The sequence below is a fragment of the Ornithodoros turicata genome, chromosome 10 (genome assembly GCF_037126465.1).
Source record: "Ornithodoros turicata isolate Travis chromosome 10, ASM3712646v1, whole genome shotgun sequence".
In the NCBI taxonomy this organism is placed as follows: domain Eukaryota; kingdom Metazoa; phylum Arthropoda; class Arachnida; order Ixodida; family Argasidae; genus Ornithodoros; species Ornithodoros turicata.
Genome location: NC_088210.1, coordinates 4,894,342 through 4,916,611, shown reverse-complemented (window position 1 = coordinate 4,916,611; position 22,270 = coordinate 4,894,342). Strand labels below are relative to the sequence as shown.

At 48.0% G+C, this 22,270-nt stretch overlaps 2 protein-coding genes across 2 annotated transcripts in view; one reads left to right on the top strand and one right to left on the bottom strand.

Annotated features, from left to right (window-relative positions):
• LOC135370185 (uncharacterized) overlaps positions 1 to 22,270 on the top strand; it is a 38,198-nt gene that overhangs the window by 11,468 nt on the left and 4,460 nt on the right. Inside the window, exons 4-8 of the mRNA XM_064603888.1 lie at positions 7,279 to 7,415; positions 10,355 to 10,398; positions 13,590 to 13,698; positions 14,374 to 14,415; positions 14,539 to 14,677. Coding sequence (XP_064459958.1) covers positions 7,279 to 7,415; positions 10,355 to 10,398; positions 13,590 to 13,698; positions 14,374 to 14,415; positions 14,539 to 14,677 — 471 coding nt within the window. The remainder of the gene's footprint in view (positions 1 to 7,278; positions 7,416 to 10,354; positions 10,399 to 13,589; positions 13,699 to 14,373; positions 14,416 to 14,538; positions 14,678 to 22,270) is intronic.
• The window catches only part of LOC135370186 (uncharacterized), a 51,570-nt gene continuing 47,228 nt past the window's right edge, over positions 17,929 to 22,270 (bottom strand). The window contains exon 10 of the mRNA XM_064603890.1: positions 17,929 to 18,098. Coding sequence (XP_064459960.1) covers positions 17,976 to 18,098 — 123 coding nt within the window. The 3' untranslated portion in view covers positions 17,929 to 17,975. The remainder of the gene's footprint in view (positions 18,099 to 22,270) is intronic.

Sequence of the window (22,270 nt, the reverse complement as noted above, 5' to 3'; positions counted from 1 at the left end):
TACCCCCAAGGTCGATGATGCAGGCCTTTTGGAAGTCGATAGGATGGTCTCGAACTTGACAGTGTTCAGCGAGAGCGCTCCGTTCGATGTCCGACTTCCGTACATCATTCTTATGTTGCCGTAGCCTTTCGGGGAAGTTCTCAGGAGCAAAAACAAAAGGCAGTAGTAAAAGAAGGAATGCAATAACAACTTTATGGCGAGATGATTAATGGGAAGTTTCATCGCCAGAGGCAATACTCTACCCCATTGCTGGTGGTGATGCGGGAACTGAAACTGTGTCCACTGCGCTACTCGATGGAAATCACTTTCAGGATGTTATCGAATTTTCCTGAGGAGTGGGTGGTGGAGAATGTGTGCACGCAAACGTAGGAAGTGTCGCGCCGTTTCACGCTCACGGAGAACATCCACCAAGAGTTCACCAGCTTCTGCCAGGACTTGCCGTGTTTCAGACATTCGTGGAACTCCAAGGCAGCGAGGAATGCTTGGGGCAAACAGGCCACATGGAGGCGTTACCAGCTCCGGTGGCGCAGCGGTAACGCGTGCGCTTGGAGACTGGGAGGTCCGCGGTTCGAATCCGCGGGCCGGCTGTGCCGTCTGGGGTTTTTCCTGGGTTTCCCTCAGATGTGTAATAGGCGTATGCCGGCACAGTTCCCCTGAAGTCGGCCCATGGACGCAGCTATCCTCCCCCCGAGCGGATTCCGCTCGGTCTTCCACTTCACCCTTTCCTCCTCTCCACCACCTTTCCCTTCCCGAGAAACATGCCGCCTAATCAGGCAGGCAGACCTCTCGGCTTCCTCCCAACGACACCCCTCCTCCTCCTCCACATGGAGGCGTTCGGAAATGTACGATGGAGAGTTTAGCATAGAAGCGTGTAAGGTTTCGTTGTAAAATATCTCATGGAGGAGGCGTAGGCTGGACAACGAGCGACGTTCCATTAGAGGACGCAGGGAAAGGAAAAGCTTCATAGCCTTAACGGCGGAGTTAGTGCGGTAGTCGTTGAGGATAAAGCCGACGGCGGGATTCTGTACAGCGTCGATGGTGGTGATGAGACAAGCTTGGAGGATACTGCCTGAAGTTCTGTAGGGTAATTCTTAATAAGGATCTTATCGCGACTTGAGACTATGTTGTAAAAATCGTAATGCGTACTTAACTCTGGAAATAATAGAGAGTTTTAGAAAATCGTAAGCGTCCTCCGATCCCGACTCCGAATCCCGGTCAGTCAATCAGATATCAGCAACATGAAGTCAGCCATCCCAAAGGAATCGCGTGATTGGCTTATCGTGTTTTCGGAAACATTATCGCGAAGCTTCTACGTCTTCCTAAGACTCCTTAATGTATGAGACATGACTAGACCAAGGGAGATTAGTTGTTAAGATAAAGATGCACAGTTTAGAGTTTAGATTCCAAACGATGAGATGATACTGTGATGAGGGGTTATGAATGAGTTTATGATGGGTTATGATGAGCGTTTACGCTGTAGGCGATAGGGCTATGGCGTGTGGGAGACATAATTTTACATGCATCAGTGTTAACAGGTAGAAGTTAGGTCGAGTACCGGCAGTGGACTTCATCAAGATGCCTTTGACGAAGATCATTCTCGGAAGGAGAGGTCATTTTTCGATAAATGACGCCATCATCTGTGAAGAGCCGCACGGAAGAATATGCACTATTTGGAAGGACGTTAATGTATATTAGGAAAAGTAGGGGCCAATAACAGAACCCTGAGGTATGCCCGATGTTACTTCTGCAAAGTCGGACTAGATATTACTCGAAACTAGAAACTGAGATTTGTTCGATAAAAAGTTACGTATTTAATTTAGAACGGACGGATCCAGTTTCAGCGTAGTTAACTTAAATATGAGGTGGTATTATGGGGAACTGGGTCGAAAGATTTCGCGGAGTCTATGAATGCGGCATGCACTTGGTGTTCCTTGTCGAATGCCCAGAAAATGCCTTGAGTTAGGCGAGCGAGCTGTGCCTTAGGCAGTTAGTCTTATCTGAAACCATGCTGATAATGAGTAAAGAAAGTACTGGCTTCTATGAAAGCAGTGAGATGAGAAACCGTTATATGATTCACGAATTTGCAGGGTAGGCTATTAAGAGAGAGTGGTCTATATTTGTATGGGACATCATTGTTACTGGGCTTAATATTGGAATGACCTTCCCGATTGACCACTCTGTCGGGATATCACGAGACGATAGTTTTTGTGGCAGTATTAGCGTTAAGAATTTCGCAGAAAGTGTCCTAGTGTCTTTAAGCAGTTCGAGTTGGTCGCATGAAATCTCGGGCTTCACGAGAGTTCGCACTTGGGACCATAGGTGGGCATTTTCCTGCGGCCTCACTCATCCTCACCTCACGAAGCACAGACTTCATTGGCCTCACTCACCATCACCAAATTTTCCTCACCAGTAACTAAACCTCAGTCGCCCTCACCCTCCCATTCCTTTTAAATTTTGCCCTCACAAACCTTCACTTCACTCGCCTCAGGGCATGGGGATCCCGAGATGCCTCACCATCCTCATCCTCACATGTCTTCACCTCATGAGGCTATTCACAACCCTTATGACCTCACGTATCTTCACATCATGAGGGTCCTCATCCTCACATTTCCTCACCTCATGAGGGCCCTCATGTCCTCACGGCGCCTCACGTACTTTCGCCTAATGAGGACCCACATGGCCTCACGAGTCCTCATCCTCACGTGCCCTCACCTCATGAGGGCCCTCATGGCCTCACGACACCTCATCCTCACAAGCCCTCGCCTCGTGAATACCCTCACGGCCTGACGTGTCTTCAAGTAACTAGGAGGCACATGAGCCTCAAAAGAACTTTCCGTCATGTTCACATGACACGTCGGCGTTGAACTACTGTGTCGGTAGTTGATACTAATGATACTGCGCGGCATTAAACTGTTTATAGGGTTTCGTGCTGTGCTTGGATAAATTTGGTAACAGTTGTCAGAGTGAGGTTTAACGTTAGTGTTTGGCATCAGCAAAGAGGAGCCCGAACCCATCACCTCATCCGTGAGGCCCCTCACGAAAGGCCTCATGCCCTCATCCGTGAGATCCCTCACGAGAGGCATCACGGCTTCATCCCTGAGGTCCCTCACGAAAGGCCTCACGGCCTCATCCGTGAGGTTCCTCACGAAAGGCCTCACAGCCTCATCCGTGAGGTTCCTCACGAAAGGCCTCACAGCCTCATCCGTGAGGTTCCTCACAAAGGGCCTCACGGCCTCATCCGTGAGGCTCCTCACGGAATACGTTGTACCCTCACGTATTGATGGCCTCACGACGACTGGCCTCATGAGGGCCCTCACGGTGGGCCTCATGAGGGACAGTGCCTCACGACTGTCCTCATGAGGAACGTTCAGCGTGGTCTGGCCTCACTCACCCTCACCTCATCGTCGTGAGGTGAGGGTGAGGTGTCTTCATGAGGGTCCTCATGAGTGAGGACGCCCAGCTATGCTTGGGACGCACTTGAGAACACCGTTGTAATTAATTTCTACGTTAGGCATATCGGGGAGGTTGCACAACGATGCATTACTGATATTGGGAGTATATGACATGGTAGAACACAAGCAAAATAATGATTCAGAGTATCGGCGCACTTGTCTGGTCTGTAAGATTGACGATCCAGTACGGTCAAGTTTGTGTCACCACGAGCAAGCATAGTAGGGGCAAAACATTATTGGCTGATAATAATGTCCCCATGCAACTGAACTGTTGCCTGCTCCAGCTATCCGAAATAATCGTTTGTTTTTAGCCCGCGTTTGTTCAAAGAGTTATGAACCAACGCGTACCTAAAAGAGGGCTTTGCTAGATGGGTAGGAACAATGGAACCCTCGAGCTCTTTCAACTTTTCTTCGAATAACAACCAGTTCTGATTAGCAGACCTGTACGGAAATTTTGCTACAAATTCCGCAAGGAATATGTTAAGCTCTGAGGTGATGGAGTCGTAGTTGCCTCTAAATATTTATAGCTTTCAGTCGTTTACTGGACGAGGAATCTGGCTATCAATCGAGAATGAGATGAATTTATGGTTACTAGTGACATCAAGCGATGGCACTGAACGAACAGATTACTTCAGATGTGGTGGTGAGCACGAGGTCAAGTCGAGTCAAGACTAAGTCAAGGCTCAGTATTCTGGACGAGGAACCGATAACTCTTGTTTGAGAATGGACCAGTTCCTTGAGGTTAAACAATAGGCATATGTTGAGAAAGTCTCGCACTTCATTGGGAAGATGTAATTGGTAGCAACTCCCACACCATTTTATCTTTGGGCAATAGAAGTCACGCGTAATACGGATACATGGTAGTTAATTTCCATATGATAGAAGTTGAGAAGCAAACGCACTGGAATCTGGCGGGCAATAACATATGCCCACTAGAAAGCGTTAGCGACTTTGGACAAAGTGTGGCCCAACAAATTTCAAGGTTGGTATCCAGACTGATTGCATAATAGGTTATATATGTTGAATTCCAATGGCAGATTCGGAGCGCCTCCTGAGCAAGTTTTGTTGCTCCGGCAAGAGCAAATCTGTTCGATTGGCAGATTGGGAACAGTTCTGGAGTCTTCCAATGGGAGCTTTGGAGCGGCATTCGAGCCAAGGTCGCTCCAGGGAGCAACCCAGACTGCTCCGCCAAAATAGGCAGATTCAACCGGAACTCTTCCGCTTGTGCTTCCCATTTCCTGTCTCAGCTTCGCCAACATGGCCGCTTCGCAACGCGTCTTCGCCGTGACTAGTCTGTCGCGTCGTACGTTGGCGATTTTGTTTCATGAAGGAAGCGATAAGTCAGACATTACCAGGGCAACGTTAGGAGATTAGAAGGACCTTGATGTTGCAAAACATGGCGTTATAATGGAACATGAATACCTTCTTCTTCTTCCTTCGTCTCTGGCCGCCATCCACCAAGGGAGATTGGCCAGGGCTAAACTCCAAGTTGGGCGCAAGTGTTCCAGTCGCAGATTCGGATCACTTGCTCCAGGCCTGATCAAGCCGCTCCATTGCCCTAGTCTGCCACTTGCTCCGACTCTGCCATTGGAATTCAACAATAGTTTTTGGACGCGAGGAAGAAACCACCACCTCGGTGAGAAGAACGACGACGTCGGATACAGATTTCGCCAAGTTCCTTAAGAACGGAATACCGTTAAAAATAAAAGCAGAAAAGCGTAACGAATTCGCGCTTACTCTGCATCTAGGGAAGCCACTGCGATCGTGACATATGACGTCAGCTAGGCACTGGAATGGCAGCGTAGCGAATAGGTCCTCAGCGAAGCGTCTCAGAGGTCCTCTGCTTCGCGTTCGCACCGCAATAGTATATTATGTGAAAATGCCTCGGTAAATACGCCGAAGTTCCCGTCAGCATGCAAAGCAATATGTGAAAATCATTCCCACAAGATATTTCTTCCGCGTTGTTTCACCGCGTAGTTCGTTTCACCGCGCTGCAAAATGGCTGCCTCGGTGACACGTTAACAGGCTAACGTTATAATCTTGTGTCTTATACTTGTCAGCCAACTTTACAGCGTGATAGCCTGCGACCATTCCATACCTGAAAGCATAAACCTGTCCCCCCCCCCCCCCATTTCGTGCGCTTCCTTTTTTATGTGGCATATGCCGGTAGACCGTGTCGTGTAGTAAGAGTTTTTGAAAAAAGTAACAAGGAATAAATCACAGAGAGACACGCACACACCAATAACAATCCTAGGAAGTGCGATAACCCGGTACGCCAGTTTCTGCTCGGGGAAACTACGGCAGCGCCCCCCCCCCCCCACACACACACAGAGGGAGCGTCGCATTTTCCACTACAGTTACGCGGTGAAGGGCGTTGTGCAGCGTTGTTTTCTATCATTGTTAAACAGAAACGAAGAAAGATATGAATTTTTTTGTTGTGGCGAGCACATACCGACTTTATACAACACAATAAATGAAAATGCACATGTGGACTCATCACAAAACCCGTCGCCGCTCAAAGTAATCGACCCTCTAACTGGAGAACACCCCCTCTGGCGTGAACGTTCTGGTAGAGAGCCCCCTCATTCGTTGGTAGAAAAAAAAAAACCTTCTGCTACGAGCTGTTTCTCGTTGACTGCTATTCGTTATGTGATTTATATCACGTTTTCTGACAAACAAGGCATATATGCAGCCCGCGAGAAAATAGTACCGCGATCTCAAGAGTAAGATCCGTGCCTTCTGTGCAATCTTTCTTTGCACGTCTACAACCGCATGGGGTGCGACGTACCTGTCAGTACGCCGCTCCAAGTTAGAACACTTACGAGGCGCTTGCTGTAAGGTGGATCTTCGATGTATACGCTAATTCCCAGCGACAGCAAAGGCTGTCCTGTATGTCATGTACCCAAAACAGCGGTGTGCGTAGCCGTATAGCTCACCAGCGCGGGGTTCAGCTTTCCGTGAATGAATGAGAAAGGCAACGCATGAGTGTCGCATGGACAAAGTTCCGGCGAATGAACTACGAAGAAGAAAGACGTTCGCTTTAATTCAACGTCGGGATACCAGACCTGACGCAAACCTTGGAATATGTATTCTGTACTTCAGCAAAAGCGATTATGTCGTACGTCAACGATGGAACAGCAGGTGATATACCCGCGCTCGGCCGGCATGGAGAGGCAGCGGCTGCATGTACACCAGTTAGCAACACCAGTGTTGTACAGTCTGATTCATATGTTGATATCCAGGTCAGTTGCCACGTCCCTGTGGCTTCACCGAATGTATTTCTGAAGTAACAACTCCAGTTCCACAGAGCCGCATACCATCGGGGAGAAATGGGGTGCATAGTAAGATTCGCGTTGGCACTACTCATTCTTCCCACACTGTCAGCATTCGAAAATGTCGAGGTCGTCGACGACCTCCGAAATCTTCATTTCGGTCAACCGAAGACCGTCCAGCGCTCGGAAGCGTTAGCAGACAGGAGGAGATGCTCCGACCTCAGCGGTGTTGCTTACCGATGATGGCCGACGCCACTTGAATCGTGCGATCCTAAATCCAAACAGGAGCGTCTCCATCACACGCGTCACATGGTGACGCGCGTCTCTGCGCTCATCCCGTGGATTGAGTGAGGGCAAAAGAGAGTGTTTTTTGCGCGAGAGATTCTCTGGTAGGTGTCGCAAGTACGCTACGGTTGTACTAATTGGGCGAAAGCGTTCTTTTTTTTTTTTCGCCTAACATTCCATACCGACCAAAAACAGAAACAAGGTTGTGTGCCTCTAGACTGCCTATTAAAAAAAATGCATTATTCATTCTTCTGCCTCTTCAATTGCAGAATAACACCGTCGCTGGAGTGCCGAATACATTCGGCAACATGCACATATCTATCATGGAGGAACCGCTGCATTTGTATCTGAAGAAAGAGTTTGATCAGGACATACAGAATGCTGATATTGTGCTGTACTTCAGCGGGTAAGATGTATCCAGGAATTTTCGTCGATAGACATCCACTGACAAAACATGTACAGCTTGGCACAAAAGTTTTCAGAGCACGGCACTTGCCTATGCCTTCATCGGAGTTTCAATAAGGAACGGATGACAGGCTATTTTATCTATCTCTCAGATAAGTTCGTAGAGTTCCCGAAGTGGGTCCCCAGAGTCGTAGGAACGGTTCGCGGGCACGACGGTACGTCGACACGTTACGAAAGGAGGAGTCCACGGGGACCTGACGTAGAACACCAACGATATATATTTATTACAGGGAACTTCTAGTTACAACTGCTAGCCTAAGTGGCAGCGAGACCATCGGCAATCAACTCCGCTAACATGCGGGGGTGCCTTCTTAAAGGGAAGGCTACGTTTTCCTAACCAGTGGTCTCGATGCTGACGTCAGTATTAACATACAACAATGTGTGGTGAAAGCGAAACCCCTCCACACAAGCACTCCATCACTTCAATTACAGTTGTGCCGCCTGACAAGCGGCGACTTTCGTCGCAGCCTTTCAAAGCGACGGGCCCCGCAGGGTTAACCTTGGATTACCTGTTGTCTACCCTGGTCCGCCGTCACTCTGTCGCTTGCACGATTATAACCCTCCAAATGTCCTTGGATGCACCTACGTTATGTATCGATGACGGCGACCAAAAGGGTAGCTTAATCCCATAATGTCTCTAGATGCAGGGTTCCCAGGACGGCGAATAGAGCGCACATCACAAGAAAAGTCGCCGACACACCAGCAAGAGGTTGCGCGCATAACACTCTCAGTGTCTATGTCCAAATGCAACACCCCGGCGTTACGTAAACTCTTGTTCCAAAATGTATGACCGTGTAAATCGTGCGAAATGTATAGCGACCTTATATAACTCGTGGGAGCTGCACACCTTATGAGCAACAAATACCATAGGTGGTTTTCATCGTATGACGACAACGATTCATACGTTTCCTATACAGTAAAATTCCTTCTTTCCGTAGGGAGGTACGTGATGAGTTCTGGTGGTTGTGGCTGATACCAATGACGTCTGACAAGCAAATGCTCAGCAGCAACAACGTTTAATTACACTATATACACAATGCATGTACAAAGCAAAGGCTTACGAAATAAGAACTCGGCGGGGTAGAAGGTGACCATGAGGTCCCAGACCTTCGGTGGCGAGAGTCCCCGCTCGAGCTGTCCCAAATTTGCATGCGCCCGCTTAAAAGGGCGAAAAGTGACCGCTGTCCCTCGCATGGCTGCTCCAATGAAAACGCCCAAATGAAACAGAAACCAACTACTTAACTGGACAATTAACTGGGTTGGTCACGTGAAAATTCCCGCCCAGGCTGGGTCTCAATTCCATAATCCCGTACGCCATCTTGAACATGTTTTAGTTTCCACAGTGGTTTCAGCTTTAGAGATTAGCCATGGCCTCTACAAAGGCTCTAGCACCAATTGGGTCACGGGCGCCGGACTTCCACGTAGCGCACGTGGTGAACGTTACGTACAAAAGCCATTCATGTAGCTCACGCAGACGGAGAGTCTTTCCCTTACCCTTACAAATATATTTGGGAGAAATACTGTGCTGGACGGAAGTTTATTGAAGACGCTCCTCCGCATTCCTTCCTCAAAATGACAAGCTAGCAGCGGATGGGACTGAACAGACTTACAGACGTGTGCCTATGTCACTCAGACACGTGTTTGCGAGCCTGTAGAATATAATTCGCTGCCAGCATGTCACTCTGAAGAAAGCACGTGCCCGGAAGTGTTCCGTAACGTTTGTCCTCCACCGTATACACGAAACCATTTTTAACTGTTGTTTGTTAGCATTGAACCTGGAACGAATGAAGTCATCTGGGTGAAGATGACTCCTTTCAAATAATCCCCACCACCCTCTAACATAGCGGCAATTCCTTCCGGCCGTAAAAGACTGTACGGACCTTTTCTTCCCTCCGGGCTGCTGACCCACAATTCGCATGAACCTTTAGCACGTCATACCCAACCCTTTAAGCACCGTGCCGATAATCAGGACGGTGCCCAGAAGGAGAAGAGTCTCTGTTCGGAATATCGGCGGCTCTCGTCCGGAGGCTATCCCCTTCACACTTCCCTACCAGTTAGTTGGATTTCTACCCTTTCGTTGGTGCAAATTGCCACGCGAGTACATCTCCGAGGTACCATCTGCCCATCGCTTTCAGCGCCGTTCCATCGTGGCATTCCAGGTGGCGAACTGGTGCTCCTTTCATCTAAACCTCTCGCCAGACGTTTGTGGCCTTCTGCACGCGTCACAGAGATTCGGCTAGGGCGCGGCGGCATCATCACTGTATGTACAGTCGTGAACCCTAGCGGATCAGTTGTACGGCGGCCAGTACTGCTTCCGCACAAACAGGAGATCTAGGCCGATGCTCGCCATATCTGTGCCGCGGGAATGTGAGAAATTGCGAAGTATGTCACACTACCACAACGTGTGTCTTACTATGATGTTGGTAGCGCTGTCTAGCCAGTGTGACATTATCGTCGACCTGTGTTTTGTTCTAAAGTCTGACACACAGTAATAAGGTGTATTGAACATACTTCCTACAAATCAGGCACGAGAACGATGTCACTCGGAGTGATACTGATGCCGCGTATTTGTGGATATAGAATATGCTTCCATTCCTGTTCCTCTTCATTCAATAGAAAAAAGGGAAAGAAAGAGCAGTAGATCCATATTCGAGCGTCAGCGAGCTCCATTTCTTTCTTTCTTTCGTATTCTTTCGAGGAAATGGGAGGGGTTCCTTTTTTTTTTTTTTTTTTTTTGCCGCTATGTTATGGTTGTGGAGGGTGGCGAGTGTTGGGAATGTCGCCGCTCACCGTGCGGCGGAGGTTGGCGAGGCAATGTCTCCCCGAGCGAGTAGGAAATGACCGAATGTTCATCCGATGTTCCTGTAATTCCTCTTTCAGGGCAACTTTCGGTTTATACATCCCAGGAAAAGAGAGTTACAACGGTACGTTATTGCGTGTTTGTATTCTAATTTGGGGCATGCAGAAAGAAAAAAAAAAGGGATAGGAACCCTTGCTCCGTTGACTTGGTCAAAAATGAATGATCGAGAAAAGTACATTCACTCCTCACTCGCAAAGAAGTAGTGCACGACACACTCAATGGGTGTGATGCATTTAGATGTAATCGTATTGACCTGCTTTTGTTGAAAATGGGAGGTGCTCGCCCTTTTCTGCAACACTTTGAAACATGCGTTACAAACTCAAAAATAGCGTCACAAACGGTTGCAAAAACGACGCGCGCTCCTTGTCCTCAGAAAGTTATAGCGATGTCACTCGGAATCTGGTTAGGCTTGTCTACGTTGCAGTGACAGAGAAATCCTGCTCACCCTCCCTCGTTCCGTGCACATCGAGATTCGCTATTCAGACGATCGCCGCAAAACAAATTCAAACACTGGAACTTTGTCTACGACGAGTACCTGCTCATGCGGAACGTCTTGATAGAAGGTGGTTTTCTTTAAGTGCGACATATTTAACAGGGTGTTTTTATTCGTTACAGAATTTTTATTGAAGAAAAAAAACTAGCAGGGCAGGATAGATGCCGTTTCAGAAGGTGGGGTTATAAAGCCAGACAAAGATCCTGTAAGACACCGTATGCAAATGCTGGACCACTAATTAGCTAATATTCATTAATTAACCCACTAATTAGATATTTTCGGAGATGGGGGATAGGGGAATTGGAGCTATTCATTTTTTAGGTCCTTCGATCCTATTAAACACCCTGAGAAGCGAACGTACTTCGAGGTATAAATTGCCAAAATCCGCAATGCCGATGAGCCGAAACCAGAACTACTGAGTATTCAGCGAAGAAAGAGCGACAGTCAATCCTACCGAGATGGCACGTGCTTTTGAGCGATGGAGCTGATTGAAGTAGGCGCTAATCTGATGCCACTGAGGGCCACGTCGTTGCTGCGCTCGAAAAGCGCCTAGTTCTAGTGTACATTAAAGACCTGATATATATATATATGTTTACAATTTGATCGTGCACTCCCAGCCAAGTACAGCTGTTTCGTCCTACTTGGGACTCGTCAGCCTGGCGTAGGGAAGTGACACGATCTTGGGTCGGCGCTAACAGTGCGTCTCGGCGAGACGTCGATGTTCCACGGTGACGGCGGCACCTGTGGATGCCGCACTACTTGCTAGCTTGCACTGCGGCCTCCACAGGTGGCGCCGTCACCGTGGAACATCGACGTCTCGCCGAGACGCACTGTTAGCGCCGACCCAAGATCGTGTCACTTCCCTACGCCAGGCTGACGAGTCCCAAGTAGGACGAAACAGCTGTACTTGGCTGGGAGTGCACGATCAAATTGTAAACATATGCTCAACGTGCAGCTACAGAGCTCAGGCTATTTACCCTTATGTTTACAATTTGATCGTGCCCTCCCAGCCAAGGACAGCTGTTTCGGTCTACTTGGACCTCGTCAGCCTGGCGCAGGGAAGTGACACGATCTTGGATCGGCGCAACAGTGCGTCTCGGCGAGACGTCAATGTTCCACGGTGACGGCGTCACCTGTGGAGGCCGCAGTGCAAGCCAGCAAGTACATATACAAACGAAAAATAGCCGAAGCTCTGTAGCTGCACGTTGAGCACATGTTTACAATTTGATCGTGCCCTCCCAGCCAAGGACAGCTGTTTCGGTCTACTTGGACCTCATCAGCCTGGCGCAGGGAAGTGACACGATCTTGGATCGGCGCAACAGTGCGTCTCGGCGAGACGTCAATGTTCCACGGTGACGGCGTCACCTGTGGAGGCCGCAGTGCAAGCCAGCAAGTACATATACAAACGAAAAATAGCCGAAGCTCTGTAGCTGCACGTTGAGCACATGTTTACAATTTGATCGTGCCCTCCCAGCCAAGGACAGCTGTTTCGGTCTACTTGGACCTCGTCAGCCTGGCGCAGGGAAGTGACACGATCTTGGATCGGCGCAACAGTGCGTCTCGGCGAGACGTCAATGTTCCACGGTGACGGCGTCACCTGTGGAGGCCGCAGTGCAAGCCAGCAAGTACATATACAAACGAAAAATAGCAGCTACAGAGCTTCGGCTATTTTTCGTTTGTATATGTACTTGCTGGCTTGCACTGCGGCCTCCACAGGCGACGCCGTCACCGTGGAACATTGACGTCTCGCCGAGACGCACTGTTGCGCCGATCCAAGATCGTGTCACTTCCCTGCGCCAGGCTGACGAGGTCCAAGTATACCGAAACAGCTGTCCTTGGCTGGGAGGGCACGATCAAATTGTAAACATGTGCTCAACGTGCAGCTACAGAGCTTCGGCTATTTTTCGTTTGTATATATATATATATATATATATATATAAGTAAAATAATAAGACGTGGACGACAGATTACAGGAAAGTTAACAAAAAACTAATTTATTTAATGGGTAATTTAACACAGATTATAAAAGAACGGTCGACGTTTCGACAGTGGCACTGTCTTCGTCAGGACAAAAGCGTAGTCTGAAAGTAGTTGAGAACTACTTTTTAACTACATGTAGTTATAACTACGGGCCGTCACTGACCCTAAGTCACCGAGGGGCAGCCTAACCTAACGGCCACTTCGAAAGGCTGTTGCCTCTACGCCGCAAGAACAATTTTTTTTTTGCAATAAGAGAGCGTGACAGTCATTCTGACGCACATAACAAAATGTGTCTGGTTGTTACAACAAGGTGTTGTCTGTCAGTGAATTTCCACGTCGTCAGTAATGTTACGATTAAGCTCGCAGTAATGATCATGACTTTCGGACGTCATTACTTTTTTGTAGTAACTATAACGTAGTATAATTACATTTCAATTGCGTTGGTGAGCAATGTTGGGCTTGAGGGCAAAAGTGACACAGCTAAGTGGGAGACAAAACTATTTAAACCATCGTTAAAACCCATTATTTGCCTTTAAAACCCTGAAAAGAGCTCGTACGTTTCTAAATATTCATTGCATAATTTTGCCATATGCAAATGAGCCAAAACCGAAACAGCGCACCCTTGGAGGGCCGACGCTCAGAAGCTAGGGCTAGAAAACGAAACCCTGCTGTGATTCTGAGGAGAAGTTGTCTGCACGATATAATTGACTTGTTCTGAAGAGATACTTATAGTGCCTTCCTGTACAGTACTCTTTATTGATGGAATATTTTAATTATTGCAGGTTGGAGCGCAAGCGGCACAATTTGCACACCCAACAAGGGAGTGGCGTTTGGCGTGCATGATCCGAACTTTAGCGGCATGGAAAGTATCATGTTCGGCATTCTCAGACTGTAAGTACCCACGATCAATGGATTGGTGAATAGGGCGCGTAAAGAATAGGGTGCGTAAGAATAAGGGGGTCCAAATTGCTAGCACTATAATGCACGCAACGGTCCCTCCCTTACCGGATGGGTCGTCCGTAACACTGAGCGGTTCGTTCGCGTTCCTCCATCGCAACACCCATACAGCCAGCAAATGCTAAGAATAGAAACGAGGTATCGACGAATAAACACATCGGGTAAAAAAAAGGGAGAAAAACAATGCTCTGGACTGTTTGGAGATGTAAAGCAGGTTCTCGCCGGCCGCGAGAGCGACACAAGCTAGTAATGAGGGTCCCCCGCTGTTCCTCGACATAGGGTGGGCATACAAAACGAAATCGACAAAACAGTGCTAAAACCAACTAACGACGGCACAGAACGGACACACTGCCAAACACCGGTGCATGCAAAGCTTAAAGCGCGGTTCTGGGAATACACCGTTGCAACGGTGTCGTTCCTTCGGGCCCCACGAGCGCTTGGGTACCATATCTTAAAGAACTGTAAAACAGGAGAGTAACATTAGAAAGATCTCTGTAACGATACTCTCCTCGGGAAAACGTTACAACTGAGATGAGAGCTAACTTTCTTAGCGCCGCACTTTTGTTCAAGAGACTGTGATTGCATACTACTGTGTGCTTGCAATTGCAGCCTTGGAAGTGGTGAGACTGGCGGGGTAGCAGCAAATCTGAAGTAAGTCCAAGCAGTTCTGGTGGAAGTACCCTAGGTGGTGTGCGTTTAGGATGTCGGCTATAGAAGCGTTGTCGGAAGCACGTTATGTACTGATGGTAGACACGATTGGGATACATTTTGCAGGACCAAGTGCATGAGTTGTTTGACGAAGAAGCCGGTTGGTGTGTGCAGCAACGTGACCGAGCTTCCAGGAGAAGTCCTGAACGGAACCGCCTATTGCAGAGGGTATACACACAACGACGATGCGCCCTCATTCTGCCAGGTACGAAGTCGAAGATGGGGGCATGAAGGGAGAGGCCTTTCTGGGCTCAGGGCGCGAGTTTCTCACCCGCAGACTCACTGCATGCATGAGAGCCGACCACGGCACATTTTCACTGAATGTCCTCGTTCACTTGGATCCGTGCCGCTTTCTGCAGGTAATCATATTCAAGAACCGCAAACAAACAAAAAAAAATCCCGTGAAAAAAAAAAGTTCCCGGAGAAAATGTTCCTAGAAAAAAAAAAGTACCCTCAGGTGCATGTACTTTGGGCATCTACTTCGACAAATAACTGTGTTTGGGACGTAACGCGCTTTCTGTCCACCATTTTATGATATCCTTCATGATTCGAGGCGCATCGCAGTCTCAACAAATCGGGCGGGGGGGGGGGGGGAGAGCCAGGCTGTTCGGTAATTGTGGCTGCCTAGGAGCATATAATGCAGTGAAATCAATTTTTAAGCCTGTACAATGACGAAATTCCACCCCAAGCCTGTGAGGTGACCGGGGTTCGGATCCGACTTTCGGCCGTTCTGTACAATCACGGACAATCAAGCGACAAGATGTTGTCCTTTGATTGTCCTCAGGCGACCTCGAGGCGAATGTCGCCACAGTTCCCAGTGAAGTCGGCCTAGGACGTATAGGAACACCCGTCCCCCTGATGAGGTAGTGTAACGCATGGAGGGAGAAAACGAAGTAGAGGCCGTTTCGGACAGATGCGAGTGGGACCCCTCTGGCGGTCGCTCGAGTAAAAACGTACTTGTAGTCGGGTAGCGCAAAGAAAAAAAAAAGAAAGAAAGAAAACGCGGACACAGAAGAGAACAAACTAGAGCTGTCTTTCAACACTTTGCAAAGAGGTCGTCCGTGATATTTTTCGCGCTACTCTACTCCAAGAATGTTCCAACTTGCCTAACGTCTCACCTCATTGAGTAAGAACGGCCATTGCATCCTGTTCACAATGCGTGATCTTCTTTTCAGTTTCAGTTTGCGTCGTTTGTTACCCTGGTCAATGTCTGCGCAGTTAATTCAATGCCACCTTTTATTCGAGTATTCTTCTATGTTGACTTCACGACAACATCAGATTTACCCGATCCATGCCTGAATTCCTTTTCATTCATGGAGGCCGCCATGTTGTTTGATGCGATGAAGCACTACACAGAACTACTCTAAAATCCAACGCGCCGTCTACGAGTGGTGTCTCCGCCGGCCCACCATAGACAGTGCCGTGTATGCCAAAGGGAGTCTGGCCATTAGAAGGAGCCTCAGAAAGAGGCTCGACCTGTCAATCAAACTCAGGCGCATTTCATTGGTTACCGTTTTCCATGGGAGCTGCCATGACACCAGATTTTCTCCAAGATGGAGGATAGTGCTTGGAATGGCGAAGCTGAGATTTCGTGACAAAATTTTTTCACAGACTACTTTAATTTCATAGTGTGAGTATATATCCCCATGTACGCATCTGCAAAATCAGCTTCAACTTTCGCTCCGCCATCATTATTTACGCGAAAATGGGATGTTTCGTCGCTAACGTTAGTCCTAGTTAAGACCGCGATACAAAGCAAATAGCAAGAAGGACGACTCTTATACGTAGGATTTTGCATTATATAATTGCATTTTATTTATACATACATATTTGCTCATTTTTGATTTGACCTACTTACATTACGTGATTTAAAACTTCATACCGGCAGTAGTCTGGTACGAAGAAGCGGTTGTACCGCTCTCCTGGCCAATCACTTCTGCCAGCAACCATTTCTGCAATTCTGAGCCTTCCCAACATGCCTCTCTCCATGCAGATGGCGCTGATAAAAGTGGGCGCAAAATCCGTCGCTTTGGTCTGTCACCAGTGATATCCGTTTCAATCCGAATCAATCGAGTTTCTCCAAAATGGTGGCACCCAGTAAATAAGGGTGACGTATAAGTACTGGATGGATGTAATAATAGACAATTGTATTTCGACCTGTGATTGGCTAGATACCTCAAAGAGTAGGTGGAGCCTCAGGTATAGGCAGGTCCCATTAATGGCCAGACTCCCTTTGGTATGCACGGCACTTACCATAGAAAACCATGCAGGAGGCCGCTCCTGTGTTTCTTTCCTCCATGCGCCTGAGCGAAGCCGACTCACAGTAAATCATTTTACACCTTTGTATTCTGTTTTACACCTTTGTAGTTTACACCTTTTCGAAACCGGTGTATTCTTACAATAACACCCATTATCTATCCCGCAGACTGAAGCACAAAGGGTGCATTAAGAGGATTACCAAAGGTGTAATATCGACATACACCACATTTTGGATGTCGATCATTAAGAGTGTAAGGTGAGGTGTTGAAAAAGGTGTTTCCGTCCAATACACCTTTTTTACACACAGTCTGGACGGGGAATATGGTGTTAAAATTGGTGTTTTAATTCGTTAGCGAAAAATTATGCTGGTTTCACAGCTACGCTCGCCTAGTAATCAGATTATAGACGGTAACATGAATTAAAAACACAGTATTTGACAGGGAAGGATGTTAGGAATTTAGCTGGTATATTTGACTCATTAAAAGCGTGCGTGTTAATCGCAAAAACGCATTTCCGTCACCGTTACAAATGCTTTGCTCTCCGCTACTCTTAACGAACGTGCCTCAACAAATTGTATTTCAGTATGTGATCCATCCGGCACTCCAATGTAGGCTATCTAGGGTGGCCGTCTTCACGCTGGTCCCAGTGGTACCAAGCTAACGAGGCGCTCTGGTTCAAGTTGTACGAGAGAATCACGACTGGTTGTCTGCCGTGCTCAGGGTGCTGCTTGCTATAGAAGCAAGAACGTCCAACTGTGTATATGGGCATACTGCCGGTGGGAGCAGCTTGTATTATACTAGCGCTTGGAGAGCGAGTTTTTGCCAGAAAACAACTCAATCCTAAAATGTGTTTTCAACAGAATACTCCCCTTTTAACGGTGTTTTCCTTTTTCAAGGCCAATTATAAGAGTGTCGTATTACGAATACACCTAATTAAAGGGTTTTTTAGAAAACATCCTTCATTCGGGTGTATAGGCAACACCAAAAAGGTGTGCGCCATGGGACAAGCCATTTACATCGAAAAAGTGTAAGAAAAGTTTACTGTGTACGGTCAAGCTTCGTGTGCATCAGCATCAGCCTGCGGAGCTTGATCTCGTGTAGAGAAATAGGTACAAATATAAAAAAGACGAGGAGAAAAAAACAACAACATCATATAGGAGCGAGAATGAGAGAATTTATTAGAATGTGTCCTGTGGTAAAGACGACATATCGCGCGAATGGGACTATTCGTGGACGCAACCGCGTTTAAGAATTCATCCGTTGTCCTTCAGCGTACTGAGTCCAAGGGCTTTGCAAGGGTATCGTTCGTAAGTCGTACGTCAACCGTGGAGTGTCTTTTGCTGTTTGTAAATGTTCCACTGTTGTTGTCTGTAACCACAACGAGTAAATACGAATTCTTAGCATGCTGCCTGTGGTTGTGAGTTTTGCACGTGGTTCGGAAAATATTGCACATTACGCAGCAATTAGCAACAATTGTGGGCAATTTACACACTACGCACCCTTATTTACGCGCCCTTTGAGAGCTGACTATTTCTTGCTAAAAGTGCCTCTGTTAACCATGTCCGAAATATGGAATGTAGATAAGGGTATTACCACGCGTTATGTGTCGGGACCCAGTTATCTATTAGAAACAACGAAATAAATGCACGCACTGTCCCTGTGAAGCCACCCATCAGGACGACCTTACTGACGCAAATAAAAAGCCAAGTGTATCCTTTGGACGCTGCCGGTTTCACGCTACAAAACGAAAGCGTATTGAGCAACAACAGCTTTATTTGGAGATGATGAATGGGGAGTTTCATCTCCGGGGGGCGATACTCTACACCATTGCTGGTGGTGATGCGGGGAATGAAATAATGAGCCCCTTCAGGGAAAAGGATCCAAGTCCTATGGTATCCATAAAGGTGAAGAGAGCTTTGAGGGCACATATTGAGTATATGAATACGTTGAGCAAATCTTTATAGTTCGTAGTATGATATGTTTATATATATATATATATATATATATATACGGGGTGTCACAGAAAACGTGTAATCGAATTATAGTAAAAACTATACCAACTATTCATGCGGTCAATGGCATTTATTCTTACAAGGTTTTTGTCACCTCCTCATGTCAATATTGTTAGGTTGCTTCGAAAAGCGAGCTTTATTGTGATGACGATGAGGATGAGGACGACGAGGGTAACATCTCTCTTACAGTGACCCTTCCCGGCGGAGTGAGTCTCCCCGGGCGAAGCACACAAGATGTAGGACGGGCGTTCATGAAGCATGCTCAACACGGCGTTTGAGGCGCGACATATGGGCGGACTCAGTTGAACGGCCACGATGGTCTGTGGGACGTCCAAGGGCTGAATGAAGTACGTTACGTCGGAAAGCGCGCGTATGACTCGGTACGGGTCGACGTAATGGAAGAGGAATTTAGAGGACATTCTTGACTTGGCGGAACAAAATGCCAGGCAAGGTAGCCTGCACGGTCGCAGTCACTGAGGGATGAATTTTGTCGTACCGGTGCGCTGCGGAAGTTTGGACATCGAAAGTGCGATAGCGTGCAATTTGGCAGCACTCTTCGGCACGACATGTGACGTCCGCGGGACAGCGTTCGTGAGGTCAGGGACGTCGGGGAATAACATGTCCCGCACTGGTTCATGACCATATAAGAGGAAGAATGGGCTGATTACGTGGCGATGTTGTAAGCGAAGAGAAGATAGGGTAGCAAGGCGTCCCCGTTGTCGTGCTGAGGAAAAATGTAAAAAGACATCATATCAGCCAGGGTATGGTGTCTACGCTCGGTGTGGCCGTTCGTCTGGTGGTCATAAGGCGATGTCAACGAGTGGGTGAGGCACAGGCGGCGAGGACCTCCTTGACGATTCGGCTACGAACTGCAGCCCTCTATCGCTTACGAGGGCATTAGGGGCGATGCCCGTGGCGGTAACTGTCGGCAGCGCAGAAGCAACGACGTACGGACTCGATTGGTCGATGGCAGTGACTATCGAGCGGCTACCTGAGACTGATTGGGGTAACGGCACGAAGAGGTCGATGCCGACTCGTTCGAAAGGATGGATTTCTGGCGGTAAAGGTTGAAGAGGACCGGGAGTTAGGGGGGGGGGGGTCTTGCGCCGTTGGCAGGGCTGCCATGACGTCACGCATTTGTGCACGCTCGTGTATAAGCAGGGTCAGAAGGACTTGGGTGCAAGTCGCTGATAGCCTTTAAAGAACCCCAAGTGTCCAGCAGTGGGGTCATCATAAAGTGAACGAAAGACGGCGTCCAGCAGGTGATGCGGAACCACTAGCAGAAGGCGAGCGCAGTCTGGCGTGTAATTATTATTGTATACTTTTCCATTATAGAGCACCAAGTTTTTACCATTGCGCATGAGCTTCGTGTCTTTGAACGGATAGATGCTGTCAAGGTGATGAATGAGAAAGCTAAGCGTCCAGTCCCGAAGTTGCTCGGAGAGAAAGCAGTTTGGGTCAAGTTGGGACAAGGCGAGTACGTCGTCATAAGATACGGATGTGTCACACATAGTAGCCTTCAGTGAGCACCGCGATAGCACATCGACATTGCAGAATGAATTCGAATTCCTGAAGTCGCAAGGCCGAACGTCCTAGACGACCTGAGGTATCCTTCAGAGATGCCAGCGAGCATCAGGCAATCATGATCAGTGATCACAGTGAAGAGGCGCCCATACAGGTACGAGCGGAACCTGCCAATAGCCCAAATAACGGCGTGGCGTTCGTTTTCCGTGGCAGAATAATTTGTTTCGGACTTGGTCAGTGGGCGTCTTGCGTTGTTTCAACTTGCTTGAACGGGGCTTTGGCATGTTTTTGTGCTAAAATGGCACCCAAGCCTGTGCCAATGACATCCGTGTGGAGCTTAGTCGGAGCGGACGGATCAAAGTGGCGGGAAACAGGAGCATCGGTCAGAATGGTTTCGAGTCCCTGGAAGGCACTATCAGATGCGGAATCTCACATGAACTGCTCGTCTCCTGAAAGGAGCGATTGGAGGTCAGCAGCCAGGTCAGCATAGCCTTTGACGAAACGCCGACAGTACGACGAGCGGTCAAGGAAGCTTCGAAACTCTTGAATGCCGGTTGGCCTAGAAAAATTTGTGACAGCCAACACCCTGTCGGGGTCCGGTGATATTCCAGCAGCCGACGCGATGTGACCGAGCTCTTTCGCCCTCTGACATTGGGGGTAAAGGAAAGACGCGTCTCTGTAGTTCCGCAATGACCAAAATATATAAAAGAGGTCACATTTTTTCTTTTTTTGCGGATGATCTGTTGAACGGATTTTTATTCGAAAAACGGCTACGGCATCAGGTGACCGAGGGGACCAGTTGTACTCATTGGGACAACTTCGTAGCTTTAATAATTAAAGACTTAATTATTGAACATTAATTAGCACATTGCCTTCGGAGTTTGCCGGTGATCTCTTAAGGAGTGCCCTCCAGAATATGCTATATTGCAACTGACTTCATCTTGAAAAAAGTGATGTGTATATTTCAAAAACATGTTCGCATTTAGCTGGGACACCCTCTATATATATATACGAGGGGCAGTTAAAAAGTAACCTTAAGATAGCGACATGAAAAGGAGATCGCGTAGCACGCGCTTGATGTTTAGACATGTTCACATTTCACACTAGACGGAGGAGCACGTAGAAGCTAGTTTGCGTGCTGCAGAGTCATGTTCAAGATGTCCGTCCACTTGGAGGCTTGCACCTGAGAGGAGCAACATACTGTTATCGTGTTTCGGATCAGCGAGGGTGAAAAACCTGAAGGCATTTATTGGAGTATGAAGAGACTGTACGAGGACGCTTGCACGTCGCTCTGACAGGTTGATGGATGTTGAAGCTTAAATCTGGCTTCTAAACCTTGACTGCTGCATGTCGCTCTGGACGACCAGGTGCTGCGGACGTAATCGCTGCAGTAAAGGTGACTGTGCGCGAAAACTGGCGAGTGACTATATTGACGAAGTTGTCCAATAATTAAAGATTATGTGATGCTAGGCTGATAAGTTTTGAGAGTAGCCTTCTAGAGCTGTGTCATTCATGTTGAAAAGCATCTACGAGTAACCTAACGTTAATCAAAGCGAGGGATACCACAGGAGTAAATAGCACTTACCCGTCGATGAATCCCTTAAAAAATGTCGAAATTCCTCGAAAGTTTCGGTGGCACAGCCGGACATATATTTGCTAGCTACTGACAGCGAGGGCGACGGGGACTCCGACATTGCAAACAAGGCTGGCTGGTCGTAGAACATCATTGACCAGATTCGAAACTGCGGGTCACGTGATCGCTACAGTCGGCGCCTGACAGTCTGGGAAGAGAAATCTGTTGCCGCATCCCGGCCATGTGACTGAGTATCGGGAAGTGATCAGAGCAGCATCGGGGAGCGATTTTATATTATTGGTCACATGACCAAAACCAGACCAGGCCGGGAAATGATGAGGGTACCGTCGGGGGACGATCTTCTCTTCTCTCGCTCTCTACCTCCTCCGTTCCCACACCGCTGGGTACCAGTCGGGCACCCAGCGGTGTAG